This window comes from Nannobrachium achirus (genome assembly GCF_963921795.1).
Source record: "Nannobrachium achirus genome assembly, chromosome: 21".
NCBI lineage: Eukaryota > Metazoa > Chordata > Actinopteri > Myctophiformes > Myctophidae > Nannobrachium > Nannobrachium achirus.
The window spans coordinates 19777901-19803519 of record NC_137828.1 but is presented as its reverse complement, the minus strand read 5'-3'; the positions used below and the strand labels follow the sequence as shown (position 1 = coordinate 19803519).

General features: G+C 40.3%; 1 protein-coding gene across 1 annotated transcript in view; it reads left to right on the top strand.

The window, feature by feature from the left end:
* Positions 1–25619, top strand: part of LOC308306629 (uncharacterized protein) — a 62314-nt gene that overhangs the window by 7508 nt on the left and 29187 nt on the right. Inside the window, exons 4-18 of the mRNA XM_080751670.1 lie at positions 3256–3330; positions 4966–5037; positions 5709–5786; positions 9232–9321; positions 12918–13016; positions 13200–13286; positions 15745–15804; positions 18023–18156; positions 18338–18392; positions 18698–18749; positions 19577–19710; positions 20702–20956; positions 22273–22335; positions 22623–22741; positions 23389–23459. Coding sequence (XP_080607796.1) covers positions 3256–3330; positions 4966–5037; positions 5709–5786; positions 9232–9321; positions 12918–13016; positions 13200–13286; positions 15745–15804; positions 18023–18156; positions 18338–18392; positions 18698–18749; positions 19577–19710; positions 20702–20956; positions 22273–22335; positions 22623–22741; positions 23389–23459 — 1444 coding nt within the window. The remainder of the gene's footprint in view (positions 1–3255; positions 3331–4965; positions 5038–5708; positions 5787–9231; positions 9322–12917; positions 13017–13199; positions 13287–15744; positions 15805–18022; positions 18157–18337; positions 18393–18697; positions 18750–19576; positions 19711–20701; positions 20957–22272; positions 22336–22622; positions 22742–23388; positions 23460–25619) is intronic.

Below are 25619 nucleotides of genomic sequence, written 5' to 3'. Positions count from 1 at the left end.
AATAAGAATAGTGAAGAGAGAGAGGAGAGTGAAGGGATATAGTCCAAAAATGGTAAATGGTGCATTTGTATAGCACCTTTATCCAAGCTTGGCGCTTTACATAAATTGTGCATTACATTCACCCATTCACACACACATTCATACACCTATGGCGGAGGAAACCATGCAAGGCACCAACCTGCTCACCAGGAGCAACTAGGGGTTCAGAGTCTTGCTCAAGGACTCTTCAACACTAACTCTGGGGAGCCCGGATTCAAACTGGGAACCCTTCGGGAATCCTCCGTGTTCTAATGACGGTTTCTCTACCCTTGAGCCAATGCCGTCCAAACCCATGGCGTAGTGGTTATGTGGTTAACGTTTACATTTAATTTAAGGCAATTAGTTGATGCTTATACAGAGCAATAGCATCGGTTCACTTAGAATGCCAACATTAGTTAATTTTTACAGGAAAAACTTTTTGGGGGCTAATTTAGTTTTATCGAACAGGAGACGCATTTGGGTCGGGACAAACCAATCAGTCTCGGAGTGTGATTTAAAGACTATCACTATCAAGACTATCATTATATACAAGTCCTCTTTATCCAGTTTAGCCTCCATCCCTTGTGGCTGCTGAATAAGGAACAGATCAACAATAATTCCATAATAAAAAAGAAGCCCTCAAAAATGTGTAGGACAGGAGGTAAAGTTAAAACAAAGTTTATTCTATAAAATAGCCAACATGTTTCGACTGGTTAAGGTCTTCATCAGGGGCAAGAACTGACTGGTCGAAACATGTTGGCTGTTTTATAGAATACGTTTTTGTTTTAACCTTTACCTCCTCTACTTCAGTGCTTGGAAGTGTATATTCCGGTTGATTCTAGAATCACTGCACACTTTTAAGATTTTTTTTATCTCCTGCAAGCACCCGGTTGGCCTCTATTTTTCTATGTGAATATTTCCATAATGTTGGCTGCAGCCTGAAAACATAATGGCTTTGTTAGAGCAAAATTGGTGACCTACCAACTTATGTAACTCAGACCAGTGCAGCCAATAGGATCTAACAAGGGACAATGCTTCTAAAAACAGGATTTGATCACATAAATTCATGATATTTGAGAACGCTCGTCCAAATGACAGTTCTTTTCATGGACAGTGGAACTGATATTATATAATAATGCTCCTGGGAAACACTCTTCAGGTATAAACTAGGGATGTCCGATATTATCGGCCTCCCAATATTATGGGCAGATAATAGCATAAATCTTTAATTTCAGAAAATATCTGTATCGGTTTTTATGCATGCTACCAAACAAAAATCTATAGCAGAATAATCAACGTGTTTGTTTTACTGTCTGTTGCATATCTGTGAGGTCTGAACTAGTTATTATATTGATGTTATCTATTTTATTTTATTAGATACAGTATATGATATAATTTACTTCTGGTGATTGGTGAATATATCGGTATCGGTTGATATGGGAATCGGAAATTAAGAGTTGGACTATATTGGAAAATCAGATATCGAAATAAAAAAATGAAACACCCCTAGTATAAACGCTGTAGTAGGATGGTGTCGCTTCTCCAAAAATACAGAACACATGGTGGCACATTGTTGGCTTGTACATCTTTTTGACACCATGATAATTATAGAGTATAAATTAGTCTAGCTGTCCCAGACATCATTCCACCTCTACAAAAGCCCATTCAACCATACATCCAATGCCTTCACCATACAACATGGATTATGACAGGAAGCCTAAATTAAGATTATGAAAATCTGCACTATATACTGTACTAAACCGGCTCATTAAAAATAAGAATCAGTGCAACCCTTTCAAAAATATGACTTTCTCTGAGGACCCCCTGAGATAGTCTAGTAGCCAGAATGTGAACCAAGACATTTTGAGTACCCTAAAGTTTTATGTTAGAAATGTTCAGTATGGGTCCCCAGCATGTAAAAACCACCGGATGCTAACTTGTATATGTTGAGCAATTTTCATAATCAGCCGCTAAAGTTGGTGTCCCATTAACTTTACATTACAGGAAAAATAAGCAAAAAATTAATCTGCTTTAAGTAGCATATGAGGGGTCTAACTAGGGGTATTTCATGATTCTGAATCCATTGCAAGCATCCGTTTTGCATGAAAAACATTCCTTGGGCTAAAACGGACCCCAGAAACATGTGAAAAGTGATGATTCGGCACTTTTCATCACTAAACCAAGGCCGATTTTTCGCCAAGGAATGATTTTCGTGCAAAACGGATGCTTGCAATGGATTCAGAATCATGAAATACCCCTAGTTAGACCCCTCATATGCTACTTAAAGCAGATTAATTTTTTGCTTATTTTTCCTGTAATGTAAAGTTAATGGGACACCAACTTTAGTGGCTGATTATGAAAATTGCTCAACATATACAAGTTAGCATCCGGTGGTTTTTATATGCTGGGGACCCATACTGAACATTTCTAACATAAAACTTTAGGGTACTCAAAATGTCCGGGTCTACAATACAATCCCAAATATCTGATCTACAAGCTAGCTCACAACATGCCACTAATATTATGAGTTTGTGGATCTGCTATTTTCGCTATTAAAAAATAAATAAATAAATAAACCAATACCTAACCGATTAGTTTGATAAACTGCTGCACCCCCAGGGTATACTATCCTCTTTACTGCACTAATTTTATGTTTCTAAATTCCCAAATCACTTAGATTCTTAGAACAGAAAGTACATTATTTTGTGTCCAGGTACAGAGCACTCTGACTTACTTATATTTAAAGGACAACTTTGGTTTATTTTAGATTTGCATGCAAGTGGCTAAATATGTATTTTTAGACACAATAAGCCGATTCCCAAGATGCACTGCAATATTTCATGGGCAGATGTGACTTATGGGGGCTGGTGTAAATAGTAACAAAGAAATTGCCGCCTTATTGTGTCTAAAAATACATATTTAGCCACTTGTATGCATGCCCCCAGCCCCCCACCCACTGAAATCAAAATACTAAAATCGCTAAAACAATAGGAAGCAGTAAATTAAAACATTTTAACACTCATATTTTCTCTAATTACAATCTAATATGAACCCTTGTTGTAAAAAAACAAAGTTGTCCTTTAAGAAATACAAGATAGTACAATATAGGCCTAGTTGTATATCTTTTCGGAGGTGTTTTCTCTTTTAGCATAGGTGCGTTGATTCAAGTGAGCCTATGTATGTCGCTGTTCCTTTGATGGTACTCCAGCGATTTTTCTATCTGCTTTTTGTTCCCAGATTGTGTCCTGTAAGAGGCTGACTCGACCACTGCAGCTGAAGGACAACAGGCGTGCGGGTCGTGGAACCATCACAGTGAGTAGAATCCTCTCTGGTACATCTTCACTCTGATGACTATATCATTATAATATACTGTATGTATCATTTCACTTTGTGTCTCAGGCTGGCCAGCGGACATATTATAATCTTAATCATAAACAAATGTGCCCATACAGTATAATAGGCATGTCACTATGACTCAGACATAACCATAAACAAACCTGATACGCTCATATATAGGCATGTCACTATCTGGTTGTCTAGGACAGGGGTTCCCAAACTTCTTTGTCTCAAGCACACACACACAACGCCTCGCGGCAACACCTCGCATCGCGAGGCGTTGTGTGCTTGTAGATCGGCTGTTTTCACTAGTTTTGTGCGACAGTCTTGTATGATGAAGCAGGGCTTTGCTTTACCAAAAGACGTACACATTTGAAACTTGGAGATACGAGGTTTCTGCCCAACAGAGACGATATTTTAGTGATTATGTTGCGAGGAAAACGTTGAGATCATAGCTATTTTGGTTAGAACTGACAGAAAATAACTTTGTACTTCAAGTTTAAAATGATACTAAATATTATTTGAAGTGTCCAAATAAATTATCTCACGGCACCCCTGGACTACTGTCACGGTACCCCAGGGTGCCCCGTCACCCACTTTGAAAACCCCTGGTCTAGGATATGGATTATGGTCCATCCACCAATCCAACCGATATGCCAATATACAGTGTAAGTGCATATACTAATGACATCAGGGGCATAAAAGGGACACAGTCCGGCGTGTCAGTGGGTACTCTGACACTATACAGTATGACTCAGACATATTGGTCGGATCGGCGGTGCGACGTAGGTGTGAGCTCTTGTTCTTCAAATCCTAAAGAAAAGTACTTTTTTGAGAGTTGCTAACCGCTCCAATACGTATGTTATGCCCATACATGTGTTTTTTTTCCTAAGGGTTTTCCCATTGGATGACGTAAGTTTGACGTAAGCTTACCAAGGGTTTTCCCATGGGGTTATACTGTAATAACTACACATGACATGACATGACTTCACAGCATATCAGTATTTGATACCATGAGCACAGCTCACTTCTTGGGATGGGACGATACGATATGAACATTTCATATCCTGATTATTGTGACAAAAAAAAATCACCATTTACGATATTATCGCGATAATCAAAATCCATTATCCTTGGGGCAGAACGTTTGCCAAAAAGTAGCCGATCTACAAGTGAGCTTGTAGATCGGCTACCTTTTGGCAAAGACATTTGATAGAGAGTGAAAAAAAGACTGTATCAAGTACGTATATTATAAGTACCTTTTTAGCAATTATAGAGGGTTTAAGAGGTATATGCAGCTCGGCAAATAAAAGGTGAATTGATCCCAGTGCATGACGGAGGACGATATCACGATAAATTAAATCTCCACTATACGATTATCGTGAGTGTTTTTTTAACACGATAAACGATAATATCGCTTATCGTCCCATCCCTACTCACTTCACACGTGTGTGATTCTTTTTCAAATAGCGATAATAGCTGATCTACAAGCTCACAACCTGACGTGTTGTCAAAGCCATTTTGCATGGGGGAAACTAGCTAACTAGTTTTAAAGGCAGCCAAGCCATTCTCAAATAACTGATTTTAAATGAAGAATATTTTCTTTTATAGATCTGTGCCGATGAGATCACCGACAACAGAGTGGCGAATTTTGAAGTATTTGGCCGGAAACTGGACAAAAAGGTACTGAAGTTTATTTGTGACAGTGACAGCTAAGGCTCACGACAATAAAGATGGGATTTATGGTTCTTTGAAGTGAGCCGGATCTCTGGGATCCGTTCCTTTCAAAGAGCCGTTCAAAAGACTCATATTAGTTACTTGCCACTTTGTAGATTTTGATTATAATTACAAATCACTTCAACCCTACATACATTTCGGCCATATATACATTTTGGCCATTTGAAAATAGCCAATCTACAAGCTCACAATGCGTTGCGACACATTGTGAGCTTGTAGATCTGCTATTTTCAAATGTTTTCTTTTTTTTCCTACATTTTATTCTTCGGAAGTCTTGTGAAATGGGACATTTTGCATAAGGAGTACTTTATACTATTGGTACTTTAAGTGCATTTTGATACCAATACTTTTGTACTTTTACTCAAGTACATTTTGATTCCAAACTTCTACTTGTGGCAGAGTATTTCTGCATTGCAGTATTGATACTTTTACACAAGTAAAGAATGTTTCTACTTTTTCCACAACTGTTCATTTAGAAAGGAACAGCTCCCTATACTGCAAACCCGATCCCATCGTTCATTTAAAAGAGCCGCTCAAAAGACTCGATTCGTTCACGAACGTCCCATCTCTACACAACAACTTCCTGTCATTATTAACTTGAGCTCATATCTTTTCAGTATTTGTGGTGGTCAGACCCTTTCCTGGAAATCTACAAGAAGACAGAAAACAAATGGCAGCTGGCCTACAGAACAGAGGTAAACAAACTATAAGTACAGACATGCACACTCTGGCCAAGTCTGAAGGACTCTAAGGCTGGACTCACATATTTGCGTGAAACATCTTCTCCGTATCGTCTGAGAATGGCCACTGGGGGCGCCGTACTAATGCATTGTCAATGGAAGGTTGTTTGGTTTTTTGTCGTTGCCGTGTCTCTAGCTCAACCACAGCATGTCTTTTGGCCAAGAGACACGGCAACGACAAAACACCAAACAACCTTCCATTGACAATGCATTAGTACGGCGCTCCCAGTGGCCATTCTCAGACGATACGGAGAAGGTGTTTCACGCAGCTGTGTGTGGAACGCCTAATAAGAGAGCTCATCACAGGGACACATGTAAACAATATAACAAAAAGTTAAAGAGGTGGTGCCATAGTTTTATACTTTTTCTGTTTTGTATGTGTCTATGGAGTTGACATTACCGCACGCATATTTAAGGCATGGGGAGGTAACCTATGTAAATCAACCTGCGTTGTGCGGCCAGTGCAATTATGAAGGTCTCTAACTGAAACAAATAGCGCATATCCTTAGACGTGCTTTCTTCACCTTTTATGCGCTAAATGACATGTTTATGCCCACATGAGACTGGGCGGCAGCCTTGCTTCACAAGAAACAGCAGATATAGGCCTATTTACCCTATAATTCAGCCACATTTCTTCATTCTGGTCTGATTAAAACAAAACAAAAAATCCATTCCTTCTTCTGTACCAGTCATATGGCTCCCCCATGAAAGATATCACGCTAATATGGGACTTCGGCGATTTCTTTTATTTAATTATTATAGGTTGGCAAGAGCGGATTGCTGTAATTTGTGCATGAATACTGTAGATGGCTGGTGTCGGCATGGAAAGCACATTCACAGGACCATGGATGGATCTCTTTCAATTTTTAAAATCGCTTCATAATTGCCCGATCTATGAGGAATCAATCTGCAGTTTTGCTTTGCTTCATATAGATGCGTGATCGCTGTTCGCGATGCGTCATGCCAATTTAGCCAAAGAAGAAAAAAAAAGCTCTCGAAGCACTATAGGCTATACATGGCATGTTGACAGCTTTTAGGTCTAAATATGTTTTTTTTTCGGACACACATGTACAGTATATGTGCTACAGTGCGAGGACATGCAGCAGCCGGGGGCATAATACGGGGGCTGCCATCACCTTGCTGTAGGCTGATGAATGAATGAATGAATGAATGAATTAAACGGCTATAGTCCAATTCTTTTACATCTCTGTCATTTTTGGTCAAATTTTACAAATGTAAATTTCTAAATAATAAATGAAATGTATTTATTATTACTGTACTCAATATCAAACTAAATCAGGTGGGATATGTTTTATTTCGTTTAATTAGGCGTACTGGTTCCATCAGATTCTTTTTTTTTTTTTTTTTTGGCAGGAGGCCGCAGTGCCTTTCCGTAGCCTATTAATTAATAGGCCACTATACGTCCATTGTTCACTCAACAAGGCCAGCCTATGTCACACTGACACGCTGGCATGAGATGAGAGAGACAAATAGATGTGTGGACGTGACAAAAAAAGTATTATATTAATATAGCCTTCTCTCTCTCGCTCTCTCTCTCTCTCTCTCTCTCTCTCTCTCTCTCTCTCTCGCCTTTTTTTCTCTATATGCAAACAATGTTGGTTCTAATAAAACAGACCTTATTGAGTGTGAGATATTTATAAGCATGATATCACTGTGATATGTGAATAAGCATTAGCCCCCCCATCCTCTGGTTTTATGCCAGTTAAATGGAATGACGGACGAGCTTCTGATTGGTGAATGTACCTACCACGGTCATGCCATCGGTTTCCTCAGGAAAGCACGCCCATGAATTTTTTTTCACGTGGTGAGCGCACAATTACGATCATCGCAAATCACATAATCAGCTGCTGATCGTTATTCATGCGTCAAATGCGATCGTCGGCAGTCGGCAACTCCTTAGCACGGCCCTTGATTACCGTTTTCTTAATAGGGCCCTGGGCCTCAAAAGGCCCAGTCGAAAAACACAGATTAAATGACATCATAGAATCATCCCCTCCCCTTTTACTATACACCCAACATTGTGGGTGTGGCTAACCTCAGCTGGGCACCAGCCACCAGACAACCAGGCATACTTAATGAACTGGTGGGTCCACACACAAAAAGATTTTTAACACTTTCTTTACACTTTTTTTGAAAATGTCTTCCTCATAGTATAATCATAATGCCTGATCATCATGTTTTAGTAGGTAAAAGAATGATGGCACTGCATCTTTAAAGAAAAGTGGAAGAAAGAAAGTTAAAGTTCCTAGTCCTGGGGAGTGATTTCAGTATTGAGGATTCCATAGGGGTTATTTCTGACATCAGTGCAGATCCGCAAAAAATACATTAAATAAGGGGGAGGTGTAGCGATGGCCGCAGTGTGAATGACAGTCGTCAAAATGCTAGATCAGTGATCTCCAAACTAAAAAGCATTTTTTTCAAGATTTGAGTATCTGAGTTGGCCAGACTAGCATAAACTACAACAGAACTTCAGAAGATACTTATGCATGGATTGGCGCACACATTCAGTGAAGGCAGTTCGGAACTTCAGGGAAACACCCCAAATATTGGTGTGTGCAGTAGCGCTTTGGGGGCCGGACGCGACCGGACGCCGTGTGGCCGAAAATATTTCCCCACATGCACGCGCACGGACGGCACCGAACGGTGCACGAACGCGAGAGCCGCGACCACCCCGCGAATCCGCGATAACTACAAGCAATACTTTAATCAGTGGCTACTACTTTGCATAACAGGTTTCTAGTGGTGAATGTGTGAGCGTCCTCAAGCCTCTATTCATATGGATATATAGCCTACTTTAACACCTAGGTTTCCAGCTGTGACTGCATGTGCATGTGTCGATGTGTGTGTGTCCTCATACATGGCTCCATATTACTGTGGTAATTAGTGTTTGAGATTCGTTCAAGGCAAACTTTGTTTCTCTATCCTACTGTAGCGCTGTATTTTCTAAATGAATTAAAAGAAAGTAGAACATAAAATCTTAAGTAACAATGCAAATGTAATTAAGACTAGAAAACTATTGTTTTCCCACCATTAGATCTGCTGACATCCTTTCTATCTAAATAGCCTCTAGTGGCGCGTGCACGCGCGTGCACGTGACGTCAATAAATGACCGTCCGCCTGGGAAAAAAAATCCCAAAGCACCACTGGGTGTGTGCCATGCTTCATATTTCAAAAATCACTTATTGGGACATTGGGACATGGCCTCTTGCAAACCTTCTCCAAAATAGCTGTCTCATGTGTCATCTCTTTCAATTAAACCCAGTTCCATTCCTGCGTTTTTTGGATGCATAAAAAATGTATTGGCCATTTAAAAAAAAACGTAATAGAAAAATGCATCATTCTGTTTGCAAAGACCTTCACTGTTCCTTTCTTACTGCAGGTGGTTAGAAACAACCTGAACCCAATGTGGAGACCCTTCAAGATCCCCCTACATTCTCTCTGCGATGGGGACATGGAGAGGCCAATCAAGGTACAGCACACGCATGTCTAGCAATAATCTGTCATTACGATTTACATATTTATTTTAAATAACAAACCATGTAAAATGCATCTTAACATAATAACAATGCATTTCCCTACAACCACAATGTCTACTACCTCTGGTGTTTTTAGTAGAGTTTGTAATGGCTTAGGTTAACATTGTACTCTAACATACTAATGAACTGAATTCACGTGATTTTCATTCAATTTTTTGACACTATTCCCACCTTTTTGAAGCAAGCTTTTCACGAAGGGCCATTTGCCTGCCAGGCTGGATGTGTGTGTGTATGCCTTATTCCCAGAAGGTGCGCATTTTTCTTTGTCCTATTTATTTCCACCCCAATTATGTAAACTTTAAAGCTACAATCTTATTATTATAATAAGATTATTATCATTATAACTTATTATAATGAATAAAGTGTTATTTTAAACAATCTGTATGATTTAGAACAGTGGTTCTCAACCTTTTTACATCAGAAATTATCGGTCTCTCCAAGTACCTCCATAATAACTGATACATTAAAATATAGGTGTGTAGGCCTATCCCATCCTATTCCGCTATACACAAGCCAATAATTTGACGATCGGGTCAATAGGACCGATTTAGTTAGGAATGCCACAAAAACAAAAACTTCAGCATGATTTCAAAGCTCCATGGGCCGTTAAACCAATGTTGTGAACTACTCCTTCAACTCCTGCAGTTGTCACCCAAAATACCACAGACACTGAGACAGACATTGAGAGCCTTTTTCAACTGAAGAGCTTGGTCAGAACTACCAATATAAATATTTCACTCCACTTTTATATTGTTCCTTCTTTTTTGGGAGACCCCCTCTGTGTACCTCCAGAGGGCGTCTCAAGTACCACCAGTGGTCAGGGGCGTCACAAGGGGTAGGAAAGTGGGACTGAGTTACCAGGGCCCAAGGTGGAGGGGCCCTAGTAACTTTAGCTATTGAAAAATAGCAGATATACAAGCTCACAGCGCGGCACCGAGTGCCGCGCTGCGAGCTTGTAGATCTGCTATTTTTGAAAAGTTGTGAAAATGTGTGAAAATCTTTGAATATAGCCTATGTATTTTTTAAGCGAACATTTCTAACTCAAATTTTTCTTCTGGGGGTCCCTGGAACTAAATATTTTGAGATCGGGGTCCGTGGCCAAATACATATCATCTTGGGGGTCCTTGACATAGGTTTCTTGCACACATTTTCAAGATTTTTCAAAAATAGCAGATCTACAAGCTTGTATATCTGCTATTTTTCAATAGTTAACATTCATGGTGGCCCGCAGTGAATCCTTGTACCCAGGGCCCAGAATTTGGTGTGACGCCCCTGCCAGTGGTTAGGTCGCAGTTACTATGAAAAGCTCCACCGGCAGTCGGTCAGTCTGTCACGTCACACTTTTGCCCTACTAGTACTCATGTCTCCGCCACCGTTGGCCCTATCAATGCCAAACTTTGCACACACACTCCTTGGATGGCAAATCACAGCCTCCACCACTCATTTCTCGTATGCCCCTCTTATAGCGCCACCATCAGGCAGATTTTTGCAAAATATTTGGACACTGCTCATACAGATTTTGGTCTAAAATCACGCAAAGCGGTACACAAAGTATCTCTAAAGTCATGGATCTGTCCCATATTTCCCATATTCCCTCCTGATTGGCTACGATTACCTTCTAAAGTTTGCATAATGCAACCTGATGCTTATCTCCCGATTAGGGAGTCTTACTGGTACATGTACCACAGGTTGAGAACAACTGAGATAGAATGTTAAATCTGCTGTAGGTGATACTTTTTAGTTTAAATAAGTGATCAATATTAATGATTGCTAGAGTGTTTGTTCAATACCAGGGACGTCTTCCCATCTTTCCAGCTCTTAAGTAAACACATTTCCCTGAAATTAGATCTTCTAAAGAGCTGGAGAGACAGGAAGACCCTTGTTAAGATAGCTCTCCGCTGCTACAAGAGTACAGATTGCTACAGACTGGCAGTCGAATTAAATAAGTTAAGATATCAGGTTAGAAGGTGTGAAATGCTGAATGCACCTGAGAGCCGACACCGACAGACAGGCTACTATGGTGCTAAACATGATTTATGGCTTAATGTCTTTTTCAACAACAAGCCCGCTGCTTTCTGACGGTCGAAAGGGGAGCGTCTACGGTCGTAGGGAAGTGTCTAAAGCCTAACAATGCTTCCCTACTACTTGCAACCCGACGTGACAGTGTACCCAAACCCAAGATTTTCAGCATCAGACGCTTTCTAACACTTAACATCGGTGCGGCGGAGAGCTACCTTTTACAGAACAAACACTGTTTAACAATAATTATAATTTTCACTGTTTGCAAATGCATGGAATTTGTCCTCTGTATTTAACACATAGAGAGGAGTGAGCGCTATGTGTGCAGTTAGGGGTTTTGCTCAGGGACACCCAGTGTTGCATTGCTGATTCAATGTTTGGGGGTACGCAATCTTCATGACGTCACACGAACATCGCTCAACTCCTACTATACAGGTCTATTGATATGCATACAGGCTTGTTTCTTTGTTAAAACACCCTGTTGTGACACTAAAGCGTTGTCGAGGTGTGAACTTGGGGATTTTTGGCATCAATGCATGTCCGTTTGCGTGAGAGGCGTGACCCCTGCTCAGAAAAGATAATTCAACACTGGGGACACCGGGTACCGTATGTTTCCCAGGTGGCTTCCCATGTGACCCTGTAATATAAATTAATATAACTTCAGTGGTTGGAGTGTTCCTCTTCTTTTGAGAAATGTGGACTCTGTGTTGGGTAGGACACATACTGGTTGACAGTGTCATCAAAGTTATTTGGAGCAAGGCCACTCCAGTAGGTAACCTGGTCCTTCCTGCAGCCGGCAGGGGTTCCAAATCGACCCCAGGCCCTTTTCTGCATCATGTCATCACCTCTCTCTCTCCCACCTTTATGGTCTCTCTACTCACTGGCCAACATTGTTTTGATTTGATCTTACAGTTCTCAACAAACATGATATTATTTTTATTGTAGTTCGGAAAATTGCAATTACATCTCTTTGTCGGGGGAGGGAGACGACTGAAAAAAAACCCCACAGATTGTAGCTTTAATTTTTTTTTTTTTTTTTTAAGTCTTGTTTAATTGACAGATTGTTAGTGATATATTGATTGTATTGACATTGGTTCTCAGTTAATAAGGTATGTTTATAAATGGCAGTGGTACGGCTTGTACATGCATGTTTAAAATAAAAGCATGAATCTATTATTTTAATAGTTTAGCATTGAATGCACAATAGCATGCTATGTTTATACACATGAAACACAATTGTATACATGAATATAAAATATATGTTGTAGCCCCACCCCCACCCTACAAGGTAGGGGGTCCCTGCTCCATCTCCCCATCAGATTGGGGGCTCCTGGCCTGAAAACGTTGAAGACCCCTGTCTTAGGTGGTGGCAGTTGCCATCCCCTCGTACCCCAAATGATCAGATTAATAGTAGTGTGCTGTCTGCATGAGTTAAATCATAGCAAAAGTCAACCATCCATTACTGGATCTTTTATCTTGTCATCTGCTAAGGTTTTCTGTTTGCCACCAGGTGTTATGTTACGACCATCACGAGAATGGCTCCCATTCACTGATTGGAGAGTTTGAGGCTACACTCCCACAAATGCAACAGGGAACTCACCTCTCCCCGGTGAGTGTGTATGTACTGTATGATAGCATGTACAGTTTCATGAACCTCGTCCTCTTCCAACATAATTTCAATTGTAATTACATTTATTAATGATTATGTATTACTATATTATTCATATTTTATTTATACATAATAATAACTACTAATTGACACAAACATGGGTCTGTTCTTTTTCTTCCCTAGGCTGAATTTCCATGTATCAACAGAAAGAAGTTGCACAAGAAGAGAGGCTATACAAACTCGGGGGTCATAGGCATCAAGCAGTGTCAGGTAATGCAGTTATTCCATCTGCCATGCAGCTTTGCTTCTGAAAGGAGAGTGGTCAGCCCTTGTAGTTGCTTCAGTTAAAGGACAACTCCTCCCTAAATAACATCTAGGCTCATTGTACTTATATTGATCCAAAACTACTGTCCATGGGGTCTATTAGGCATAAGCCTATTGCTTTTACACCATTTGTTGCGGTCAAAAGTGATTTTCTTACTATTAGTTGTCATTACAAACACATCCATGCCTTGGTTGTCCCCATACAAGCTGCCACACACTGCTAAACAGATGTTAGGCTTTTATGTGTTTTGCCAAGTCCCGGAAAATACACGCTGTGATTGGCCAGTACAGTCACTTTGATTGGCAGTTTTACAGAATGCTCACCCCAAAACATGATTTATGAGACTGTGGCGGCTTGTGTGGGATAACCAAGGCATGGAAGTGCTTGTAATGACAACTAGTAACCCATTCATGAAAAAGAAAAACACTTTTGACCGCAACACATAGCTGGGTGGGTTCTGCTGGGGAAACTGGACAACAGGGCCATTTTTGCCTAATACACCCCATGGACAGTTTTTTGGATCAAAAGTACGAAAATTAGCCTAGATGTTATTTGGGGGGCGGAGTTGTCCTTTAACACTTTCCCAGCCTGGCCAGAATGGCTTGTTGTGGACTAGCCGGACATTTCTATCATTGTATTATGATCTGAGACATAATATTATGATTATAAACATCAACATCAACGCGTGCCTTCTAGGATGGCAACGTTCTTTTTTTTTTTCTCTTCCGTCAATCCCCCGGTTAAAACTCACCACGAAGTGTCTCATCTCCATTGGCATATAGTGGGGATTTTGGCCGAGTCGTCTTCCCCCCCCATGCGTTTCGCGTGCACGATCCGTGCAAATCGAGATAAACGAATGTAATCCAGTCCGTATGAAGCCCCGATCTCAACTTCTATCTGGTCGAAACCATAACCGAGAGATGCTATGCTAACGCCTTCTCCTACAATGAAAGTGAACGGGAAATTGGGTATAGAGAAGGGATAGTGACCAGAAGCTCTTCCGGTGCAAGGGTTGAGAGAATGATCCTTTTAGACCAGCCGAAGAAGAGACGGAGGACAGCTGCCGATCGTTTTTTTGTTGTTGATAATTATCATTTATTTCGGTTTTAACTTTTTCCCTGCCAGATTATTTATTTATTTATTGGGTCTGGTGCCATCAAAAAGCAGCTTACCTTTGCGACGTTATAGTAGATAGATAGACATTCTTTTTTTTTTTTTTTTAAGTGCCTGGTCTGCACTTTCGCAGACCAGGCAGCAGAGGGCGGCGTCATGCCATTAATGTGAATTTGTCCGGTCTCGCTTGCCATACATTGAGAGCACTCACTGGCCACAGAGCCTCAGGGCCAGAGAAAATCAACACGGAAGAGAATTGGTCTCCGTTGATGTTAACGCATAATGGATTTTTAAGACCATCACTGCGGACGATGTGATTACAGTACACGGCGGCGCGACCCCTCATCAGCTTAAGGACATCAACAAGGTAAACGAACGAACGGCCGTATTGGCGCGGCGCGACCTCGAGAATTGGGGCGAACGGGAACGTCCAAAGCAGTATAAGAGTTAACTCACTTAGCGCCGAGCGACTTTCGGGGCGACTAACTAATGATGGCGTTTAGTGCCGAGCGACTCGGAGCGACTTTTATATAAAAGCATTGTTTAAGCTTTTAATTTGGGTTGATAGACCGGAACGGTTAGCTTACCTTCGACTAGCATACAGATGAAAACCGTGAAAAAAAAGGATACGATTATGACGTCACCTTTAAGCCATAGCTTCCTGTTTACGTAGGCCTCTGTTAGCCGCTAGGCTCAATGCAAACCATCCGACCCTCACGTAGCTTCACTAGGTCGGATTTTGATTCGGAAACTTTCTGTGTGGCATCTATATACGTTCCGATGCCCATACCAATGGTGGTTTGAGACGATCAAGCACGAATTGAGCAGTATTGAGCTCAAATGGCGGCCCGCGGCCTGTCCATTGAATGTCAATGGAGAGCATGTCATTGTACCATCCTGTTATGTCCTGAACCTCGTTTTTTATTCTGACTTAACATGGGACCATGGAAGGTCTATGGGCTATGGCTCACTCTAGTGGTCATCTTGTGGCATTCGCAGGCACGTGTACCTGGTTATGTAATGTGATTTTGGGGATTCAATATAGCTATTTCCTGGCGTTATAAGCGCAGATTCATATTGAAATCTGGCTCGCTCGGCGCTAAGTGAGTTAATGACCTAGTACGGAAAATTCCGGTCGGCTAATTCGAGTACAGATGAAGTACGGTTTAATCCGGTTTTAATATTAAGTGTGGCTCCACGTGGCTGAGAAAGAGTTAATGGTGAGATGGGTTTATAATCCTACAGCGTATATCACTTCATGATGAATTAATCTGATATTTAACCTTTCAGGTGGTGAAGGAGTACACCTTCCTGGATTACATCATGGGAGGCACTCAGCTCAACTTCACTGTGAGTTTATAAATATCACAAAACCTCCCCTATGTAGCCATGCAACAACACCTTGGTGTCCATGTAGGAAGGGAATATTATCAGAATAATGGCAAATCTGGGAATAAATTCCTTACCAAGAAAAACATTCCTTTGGCTACAAACGGCCCCCGCAAAACTGAAAAGTGATGACTCATCATCACTAAACCATCGTTTTGTGGGGCCGTTTTTCGCCCAAGGAATGTTTTTCGTGGCAAAACAAATGCTTGCAATGGATTCAGAATAATTAAAAACACCTAGTTAGACCCCTCACATCCTACTTAAAGCAGATCTTTGGGAGTCTTTTTTTCCCCTTTATATTAAGTGAATGAGACGCAAAGTTACCCCAGCTGTCGAAGATTCTCCTACCTAGGGATTTTGAATTTCAAACTTTGTTAGATGTATTTGTTAGACTCAATCTGGCAAGCCATCGTCAAAGAAAGGGGGATACCCACTCGGTCTGTCCCTCTTCCTTTGAAGCGTAAGCTATCATGACTGTCTCGAGAGAATGGTTAGACTAGACACCTTTTACAGACACATTGGTGAAGACATTTCTTGGTTAGGAATGTATTCCCAGATTGTATTAATATCCTCTGACTAATTGTGTGTTTGCTTCATACTGTATATCCAGATGGACAAAACTACACTTGCACATGTTACATTATGTATGAGTTTGAACGTTTGTTTGACTGAACTTTATTTTCCAAAGACGTGTACTGATTTAATTATTTTTGACACGGTAATGTATTTATATCCAGAGCAGTGGGTGTGCTTGGGGTCGTGTAAAGGTGACGGTAGAAAGCATGTCTGATGGCATGGGAATGAGATGCTCAAAGATTGCTGTTTTACAAAACGTGTTCACCAGTGTGAATCAGGCAGTGTCTCTTTCTCCTCTTGTTGACAAGTTCAGAATGGTTTCCTCAAAGGAAGCCTTCCTTCACTAAAAACACAAATTCATCCATTCCACAATGCTAACAATCCACAACAACCCACGGTTATGCTCAATGACTTCAGTCTTTAAAGGGGAAGACCACCCATTTTCAATATTGAACTATGTCATTAATATACCTTAGAGGAGTCTAGGCAACACAGAAGAAGGGGAACCTTTTTTTATTTCCACACAACTCCTCTAAGGTATATTAATGACATAGTTCAATATTGAAAATGGGTGGTCTTCCTTTAAATACTAAATCCCACCAGGCAATATGATCAATGCCCTACCAGCCTATAGTCAGCCTACATTAGCCGACTGAATGTAATTTGCTTGATTAATTTTCACACAAAGCAAGTTTCGGCACAATTGTTAACGTAGTAAAATAGTCTAGGGCAGGGGTCTTCAACGTTTTCAGGCCAAGGACCCCTTAGTTGAGAGAGAGATGAAGCAAGGACCCCCACAACCTGTTAATAGATTCCATACAGTTTCATTGATTGACAGCACAATCATCAGTGTATTTTGGATTCATGTCAATTTGTGTCTTCAGATATTTAACCACTTGAACTGTCAATACTTAATAAAGTTGACTTTTCACTCTACTAGTCTGCTCTTTTTCCCCTCTAAACCAAACCTCTTTCCCGAAAATAGACGATCTACAAGCTCACAACGCCTCGCAGCGTGAGGCGTTGTGAGCTTGTAGATCTGCTATTTTTGGCTTAAGTTCTCAGAATATGGACACTAGGGTTCAAGTGGTTAATATAAAAAAATTGAAGAAAGGTTTCTATCACACAAAGATTTGGAGGACCCCCTAGGGGTCCCGAACCCCCTGTTGAAGAGCCCTGGTCGAGGGAGTTTGGTGCATGTGTTGGAGCTTTGTGGTCAGACTGCCATCACAATCCAGATCCATGACTGTTAAGCCCTTTGCACACAGGACAGTTGCGTTTTTTTCGTTTGCGGCATGAATAAAACGCATTGGATTTGGTGTGCAAGGCTGTGCGGAATCGGCGCTGCGGATCCAAAAAGGAGTCATAAAAGGAGTGATGAGTTTTTTACCGCATGCGACAAGACGCACGAATCGAACTGAGTTCGATCGAGACAAAAACGCACGGCGGCAGCCACTCGTCGCACGGCTAATTCGGAGCCGGTGTGCATGAGGTCATAGAGAATCATTGTTTTCTTTTCAAAAAATGATATTGTCCGTTTTATCCGTGCGGTTAAACGCGCCTGTGTGCAAAGGGCTTTACTTGTATTTGGTCCTTATGACAGATTGCCATAGACTTCACCGGCTCCAACGGGGATCCCAGGACCCCTCAGTCTCTCCACTACATCAACCCAGAGGGCTACAATGAGTACCTGACGGCAATCTGGGCCGTGGGCAGCGTCATCCAGGACTATGACAGGTGGCACCAGATCTTTAACTTTTTAATGCGATTACAAATGTGAAATGTCACTATTTTCTGTTTATGGCCACTCGAAAAATGTATTCTACCATGTAGCCAAAAGGTGGAAAATAAATAACTGTTGTTGTTTATCATGAATATATTTTTTCCACTCACTGTTCTTACTGTTTCTAATGTGCAGTAACAAGATGTTTCCTGTCTTTGGCTTCGGAGCCCAGATCCCACCTACCTGGCATGTATGAGATGTTACAGAATTGTATGATTTGTTAAATGAATGAAAACCATGATAGAATAGTTTCATTCTTATTATTCAAGTAGAACACTAATATACTTGTGGAGGGAAAAATCTGGATGTTTTTTCTCACTTTTTATATATTTGACTGATTTTACACTAATATCCAAGGACATAGGAATGTCATATCAAAAAGTTGATACCTGAACCATTGAAGTTAAGACATGTATTTCAGCTCAGAACCTACCAGATGGTATTCCATCCTTTTTTCTTTTATCCTTTTCCTTTTTTCTTTTTTTATGTTTACAGGTGTCCCATGAATTTCCTATAAATTTTGACTCTTCCAACCCATTTTGTGCTGGTAAGTTTAACCCACACTGCTTTCATCTGTAAAATGTTAGTTTTTGACAATGATCAAAAATAACAAAAATATACTGAGCTCCTAGATAGCTCGGAGATAGGCCATTTTCGCTTGTCCCATGTTGGTGTATAGCAAGGGTCTTCAACAGGGGGTCCGGTCTCAGAGTTACTTCTACTGTGATAGAAACTTTTTTTCTCCTTTTTTATATTAACCACTTGAACCCTAGTCTGGTAGGATTCACCTTGAAACATGGGCTGCATATTGTGTAGTGTTTTTGGTTGGTTTCTGTTCTGGATGTTTTGAAGGTTTGCACAGGGCTCTACTTCCAGTATTGACCCAGCTCAGATTCTGAGCCTGGGACAACTTCCTGCCCAGGAATGTCATAGTTTTAGCCCAGAGGTTCTTCTCGCCCCCCTAGTGGCGAGAAAAAGAACCTCTGGGAACTCAGATTGCTTGAACCCTAGTGTCCATATTCGGAGAACTTTAGCCCAGATCTAATAGCAGATCTACAAGCTTGTAGATCGGGCTATTTTCGGCAAAGAGGTTTGGTGTAGTGGAAAAAAGAGCACAATTAGTAGTCTACAGAGTGAAAGTTTATTAAGTATTGACGGTTCAAGTGGTTAAATATCTGAAAACACGAATTGACATGAATCCAAAATACACTGATGATCGTGCGGTCAAACAATTAAACTACATGGAATCTATGAACAGGTTGCGGAGGTCCCTGCTTCATCTCTCTCTCAACTAAGGGGTCCTTGGCCTGAAAACGTTGAAGACCCCTGGTGTATATTGTTTGGCATGAAGTTCACACGTGTGTGTTCTTTTAGGTATAGAGGGAGTGGTGGCAGCCTACCAGCAGTGTCTCCCCCAGGTGAAGCTCTTTGGTCCCACCAACTTTGCCCCGGTCATCAACCATGCCGCCTGCTTCGCCAGGCAGGCATTACAGCAGAACTCTGCCTCCGTGAGTAGCCCATCTTTTCCATGATACAGTAGGTGGGATGAATTTAAATGTAGTGGATTTAGGGATTGCAGCTTGGATAAAAGCGTTTGTGATGGTATAAAATGTATGGTGCTGAAAGATGCATAACTCATCAGTATATAGATTAGAGATTCATAAAAAAATATATATATATATATTGAGATAGATATAGACATATAGCACCCATAATCATCACACGGTGGAAATTTCCCACTGGACTTCAAGAAACACTTGACTTAAGAGGGTTGACATTTCTGTATTATAAATCCTTGTTTTGATCGGTCTCGTGTAATATTTTGAGTTTTAACATATGGACTTTTGACATTCATGAGCTGTATGCCATAAAAATGTAAACAAAAAAGGATTTGAATATTTCACTGCATGCGCAATGTATCTACAATATATGAAAGTTTCAAATGTTTCATTATATTACAGAAGAAATTAAACTTTACTACACAATATTATATATTCTTTAGATGAATCTGTATATCCACAGCAGTATTATGATACGCAGGTATGAATGCATATCCATAGTATGGTGCATACAAAATTACTATGTGAGGTATTGAATCTATTGCTTATTTACTGTTTACAGTTTAGGCATTTAGCAGAAGCTCTTAATCCAGAGCGACTTACAATGAGCAGGGTAATAAATACATCAATACAATAAGCAAGGTAATACATCAACATCAATACATCAATTGCAGAGAAATGTCAATCTAGAGAAAATAACGCAGGTAGACAAAGCACCTAATCAGTAGAAAACTGTATATAAAACCTAAGAATGCTATCCATCTAGCTTTCATGTATGGTCATTGAGGGTAGGCAAGTGCTATGGGCTTAGGTGGAGTGAGTCTTCAGGCCACAGTGGAAGCTAGGGAGTGAGTCTGTCGTTCTAAGTGCGACAGGGAGTTTATTCCACAGTATTTAGTTGTCTTATTTCTGCTTCCACTCTAATTCTTCTCCACCGCAGCAATACTACGTCCTGCTCATCCTCACTGATGGCGTGATCACAGACATGGATCAGACGCGCACTGCCGTGGTGGAGGCCTCGCGGCTGCCCATGTCCATCATCATCATCGGGGTGGGCGACGCCGACTTCGAGGCCATGGAGTTCCTGGACAGCGACGACAAAATCCTGTACTCGCCGAGGGGCCACCCCGCCCTTCGGGACATCGTCCAGTTCGTGCCCTTCAGACAGTTCCAAGTAAATAAGCGCGACATGATGGTTGGTAGAACATTTTTATTTTGAAATTTCACTAGAGCATACATGGACAACTGGCGGCCCGGGGGCCACATACGGCCCTGACCTTCACTTAATGCGGCCCTCAGGTTAATACCGGAATGCTGATATTTTAAGTCCAATGTATTTGTATTTAGGTTCATGAAGTTAACATGAGTATATAGGCTAACTAAATGCGTTTGAAATTGAATCAAAATGTTACATTTCAGGATTCCAATTTAAAAAAGAACAAAACATAATTCAGGATTCCAATTCAAAAGAGGCTTCTTTTGTATGAGTTATGACAAAAGTAGGACGTAGCAATATGCAATGTGGCCCTCTGGAGTGAAGGTGGAAATATAGTGGCGCTCACCATCATCAAAGTTGCCCACCCCCTGCCCTAGAGGAATTTCACTAGCCCTTCTAGCCCAGCTACATTAGATGTAAGGTGGACCACCATAGAAGTCTTGAAAGCATTAAAAGAAGAAATTGATCTAAGTGACAAGGGCAGGGTGTTTTTTGGTTTTGTTTTGTTTTTTACTTAAAAACACGTCTACTAATTTCTCTAGAAATGCTGCATGGGCACAATGAAAGAAAAAAAAGATGTTGAGTATGTCATAAAGAATTAGTTAATGGCTCTTAAAAACTGTTTTAAGTACCGATATGTAAATAATTAAAGTAAAAACATTTTGAAAACAAAACGTAACCAATGAAAATGTCTCCTAGCTTGGGGTACATTCTTGGTGTAAAGCCTGCTCACTGGCAATATCACACTTTACTCCTACCCTAGCGTCTCTATTTTGAGGCCAACATTCGGCGAAAATATTTTTGATAAAGATATTTTTTTATTTTTTTTTATGTTTATTTGACGGACAATACAAAAAACAATATATCAAGTTATAAAAACATTAAAGCATTGTATTTGGGGTTTATAGCCGAGGCTAATTTGCAACCCCAGTCCCTGGTTAGGCCTTTCTATACAAATATCTACCTAGTAAAACATCTATTACAAAATGGACATGCATGAAGCTCTAATCTAAACAAGTTCAAAAGCAATAATATTTCCAAATTCCAATCATGAAAGCAGTGACATTAACATTCTGAAACATACCTAACATTAGTGTTCAAAGCTTTGGTTTGAATTTAACCAGCATGGTGGAATTCCACCACTGGAATTTGGTAGAAGGAGAAAAGGACCTAGTATAGACCCTGTGGGACCCTGGTCAGCTAAATATATATATACAGTATATATACACAGTTTAAATTGTTGTTTGATTATACTAACCCTATAATCAAAGTACCCTGATGGTTTCCACATCCAGGGACATGCATTCGGGTCCCCATCCAGGGCCATGCATTTGGGTCCCCATCCGGAATCAATGGGGGTAAATGTACTATAATCACATTTTTGTCTTAGGAATGCGACAAATACAAAAGAAATATTATTGAACTCAAGTCTCTACCAGTAGTAATCAATAGAATAAAAAAATCATTTTTAAACTTGGGTAGATGTTCTTTTGCAACAGCTTTTAAAATGAATGTGTTGTTATGATTAGAGACTGTATACATTGTTAAGTTACATTTTACCTCTAAGGTTAAAGACACACCAAACACTTCACGTCATCCCAGAGGGCCCATCTGATCTTTCCGATGTCTTATCTTGTCATTGCAGGCGAACAGGCAGGCTCTTGCGCAGAGCGTCCTTGCAGAGTTGCCAGACCAAGTTTCCTCCTTTTTCAACTTGTACAAACTGAAACCTCCCAATGAATCGGTTTTCTCCACTCCCTCCTAAGGGTAAGGATCGATACATAACCCAAAATGTCAGGTTTATTTTTTATTTATGTTTTGTATGTGCTGTTTAGCAGAGTTTCTAATGGGACCATGGCCAAGTCATTCTTTTATTCGACTGAGTCTCATTATGTGCTGAATTAAAGAATCTGCAATATTGTTTACTTGCCTTTGCAAATTTCAAAAGGGTACTGTTATGAATTGAGCTGCGTTTGGGTTGAAATGAAATTATTGTTTTGGTTTGAAAACCTGAACGCGATCAACTGCTGGTGGTTTATTTTTGCATTTGATTAATCTAGTTATTTCAGCTGGGTGAATATACAGGTAAGTTTCATTTACTAAAATAACTGAACTGACAAAGTATTTTTGTTTTCTTCTCAATGGCAAGGGCTTATATTTGATATGCAAATCCTTTGTGCGGTTTTCACGAGTGGTTAAACTCGGATGAGGAAGAAATCACTAATACAAAAAAGGAGGAATAATATTTCTCTGATAGACAGAGTCTACCTGGCAGCCCTTCTAATACGAATGAATCAATTCAGTGGAAACTACAGTTTGTACAGATAATTGTTAATTAAAAAAATAACAACTAGGACATGATGTGATGGTGTACCAGGCATTTTCTTAATATTTCTCTTCTCTTTCTACAGTGTGTCGGTGAACATCGTTGTTCAGCTGTTCGACAAGTTGTCTCTGATATACAAGAACTCCAACGGGAGAAGTCTGGAAATGAAGACAGGACCTGGATCTTCAAGGCGTCGACCTCACTTAGCATGGCAGATATCTCACTGTGTCTTCAGAAGTTTTACCTTTAGGGTCGCTGCATGACCACTCTAACCTCAAAACATCATCGCATTGCCTTTTATGTACAGTACACACCGAATGTCTTTAAGATGGAAAATAAGAATTTACATGTATACAAATGTATGCAGACAAGTCATGGGGTAGACTGGATTGAAACAAACGTCAGCTTTTTTTGCAATGCAAAATATTATCCTTTTTGTGTACAGTATGTACACACACAAACAATCTTTTATGACAAGACAATGATTTGATTGTTTTGCTTGCTTTGTTGCTTTGTAATTGTTTAATTATACTGTGCATGTTCTCAGGGTTGGGTTGTAACTACTGTATGTAAAGGGGGAGGGGGGAGTAACTATAACGAGGCCATATTTCATACAGACAAATGTTCAATTACTAATTTTATATTGTCAAGGAAGCTTGATTTCATTTTTTTTTTATTGTTTTTAAAATATGGCAATTTCTTTTCTCATGCAAGGTGCAATATTTCCAATGTTTGAATGCAAGAGTATTATTTTATATAATATATAATGCATGGGATTGCTTTAGTAATTACAAAAATATGCCATGTAATTTGTATTATTCAGTAGACTGACTGTATTGTATTGTGTAAGACTGTTGTTCTCAAACTTTTTCATGTCAACGACCCCCAAATTGAGACTTTGAAAAGATTTGCCAGGGAAACCCCCCCCCCCCCCCCTCTAGTAGTGATTCCCAACCATTTTATTATGATTGTGATTCCCAGTTTGACATGCATTAGGCTACGGACCCCCATTTAATGGTATTTATATCTCTGAGATCCCAATTGTTAATGTAAAATCAATATTAACTCGGAGAGTGTACAAATCGAAGCAAATGGACCCGATAGGGTCCATTTATACCCTCCGAGTTAGTTACATACCCATATAAGGATCCATTTGGTTCCTAACTTATAATTTAGCTGTGGTCCCCCTGGAACTCCCTTAAGGACCCCTGGCCTGGGGATCCCCGGATCCCACTTTCAGAACCAATGTTGTAAGACAGTGGTTCTCAAACCTGGGGTCATGTAAAAAAAAATGTCTCACTCAACGGTAAACAAACCAACATAAGTGCAAACATACAGCGTATCTGCACATTTATAAAGTGACAATTTAAGGATTTTCAAAACCGTTTTAATACCAAACTGGCCAAACTCAAATATGAAGTAAGGGCGTTGTGAGCATGTAGATCTGCTATTTTCACAATATTTAATTGTGGAACCGAGTCACATTAAATGTAATCCCTACAATTCCAAGTGCTTATTTAATTGTCAGGGTGGGGGTCCGCAGCTCAAATATGTTTATTTTGGGGGTCACGGCCTAAAAAAAGTTTGAGAACCCCTGCAGTACACCATTGGTTGGGTTCGGGTGCCTCTGTAACATACAAACAAATTCGGTTCCTATACTATCATTTAGCTGGGGACCCCCTGGGACTCCCTCAAGGACCCCTGGGGGTCCCCAGACCCCACTTTGAGAACCAAGAGCATAGCAGTGGGCATGGTTTACTGGTGCCAACCAAAAATCTCCCGTTCATTTTCCCCATAGACTCTTACAAAAATATTTATAACAATCATTTTAAGCCTAGAACCAAGCCATCCAGGATGTCAGTGAATCATGACCATAACACCTTTGATTCTGTAAAAAGAACATTTTGAAAATCGCTAAACAAAGGGTATTTCTTATTACATGTAGTATATCAAATAATTGAATATTATTTTCTTTTCTTCACGGGATCAAAGCTTTTATGGCCATGATTCACTGACATCCTTGATGGCTTGGTTATAGGCTAAACATTTTTGTAAAAATCTATGGGGAAAATGAATGGGAGATTTTTTTTGTTGGCACCAGTAAACCATGCCCACTGCTATGCTGTTCGGGTGCCCCTGTAACTGCCAAACAAACGCACCCTCAGAGCAGTTGTGACCCCGCCCACCACAGCAGTCTTCCTGTCATGGGTGTAGCTAACAACTCACTGTTGGACTGAACTGAAGAGGGTGAGATTTGGTTTTCTTACTATTTGTATACTTTTTGGTGACATTTTAGCACGTTTTTCACTACGTGTA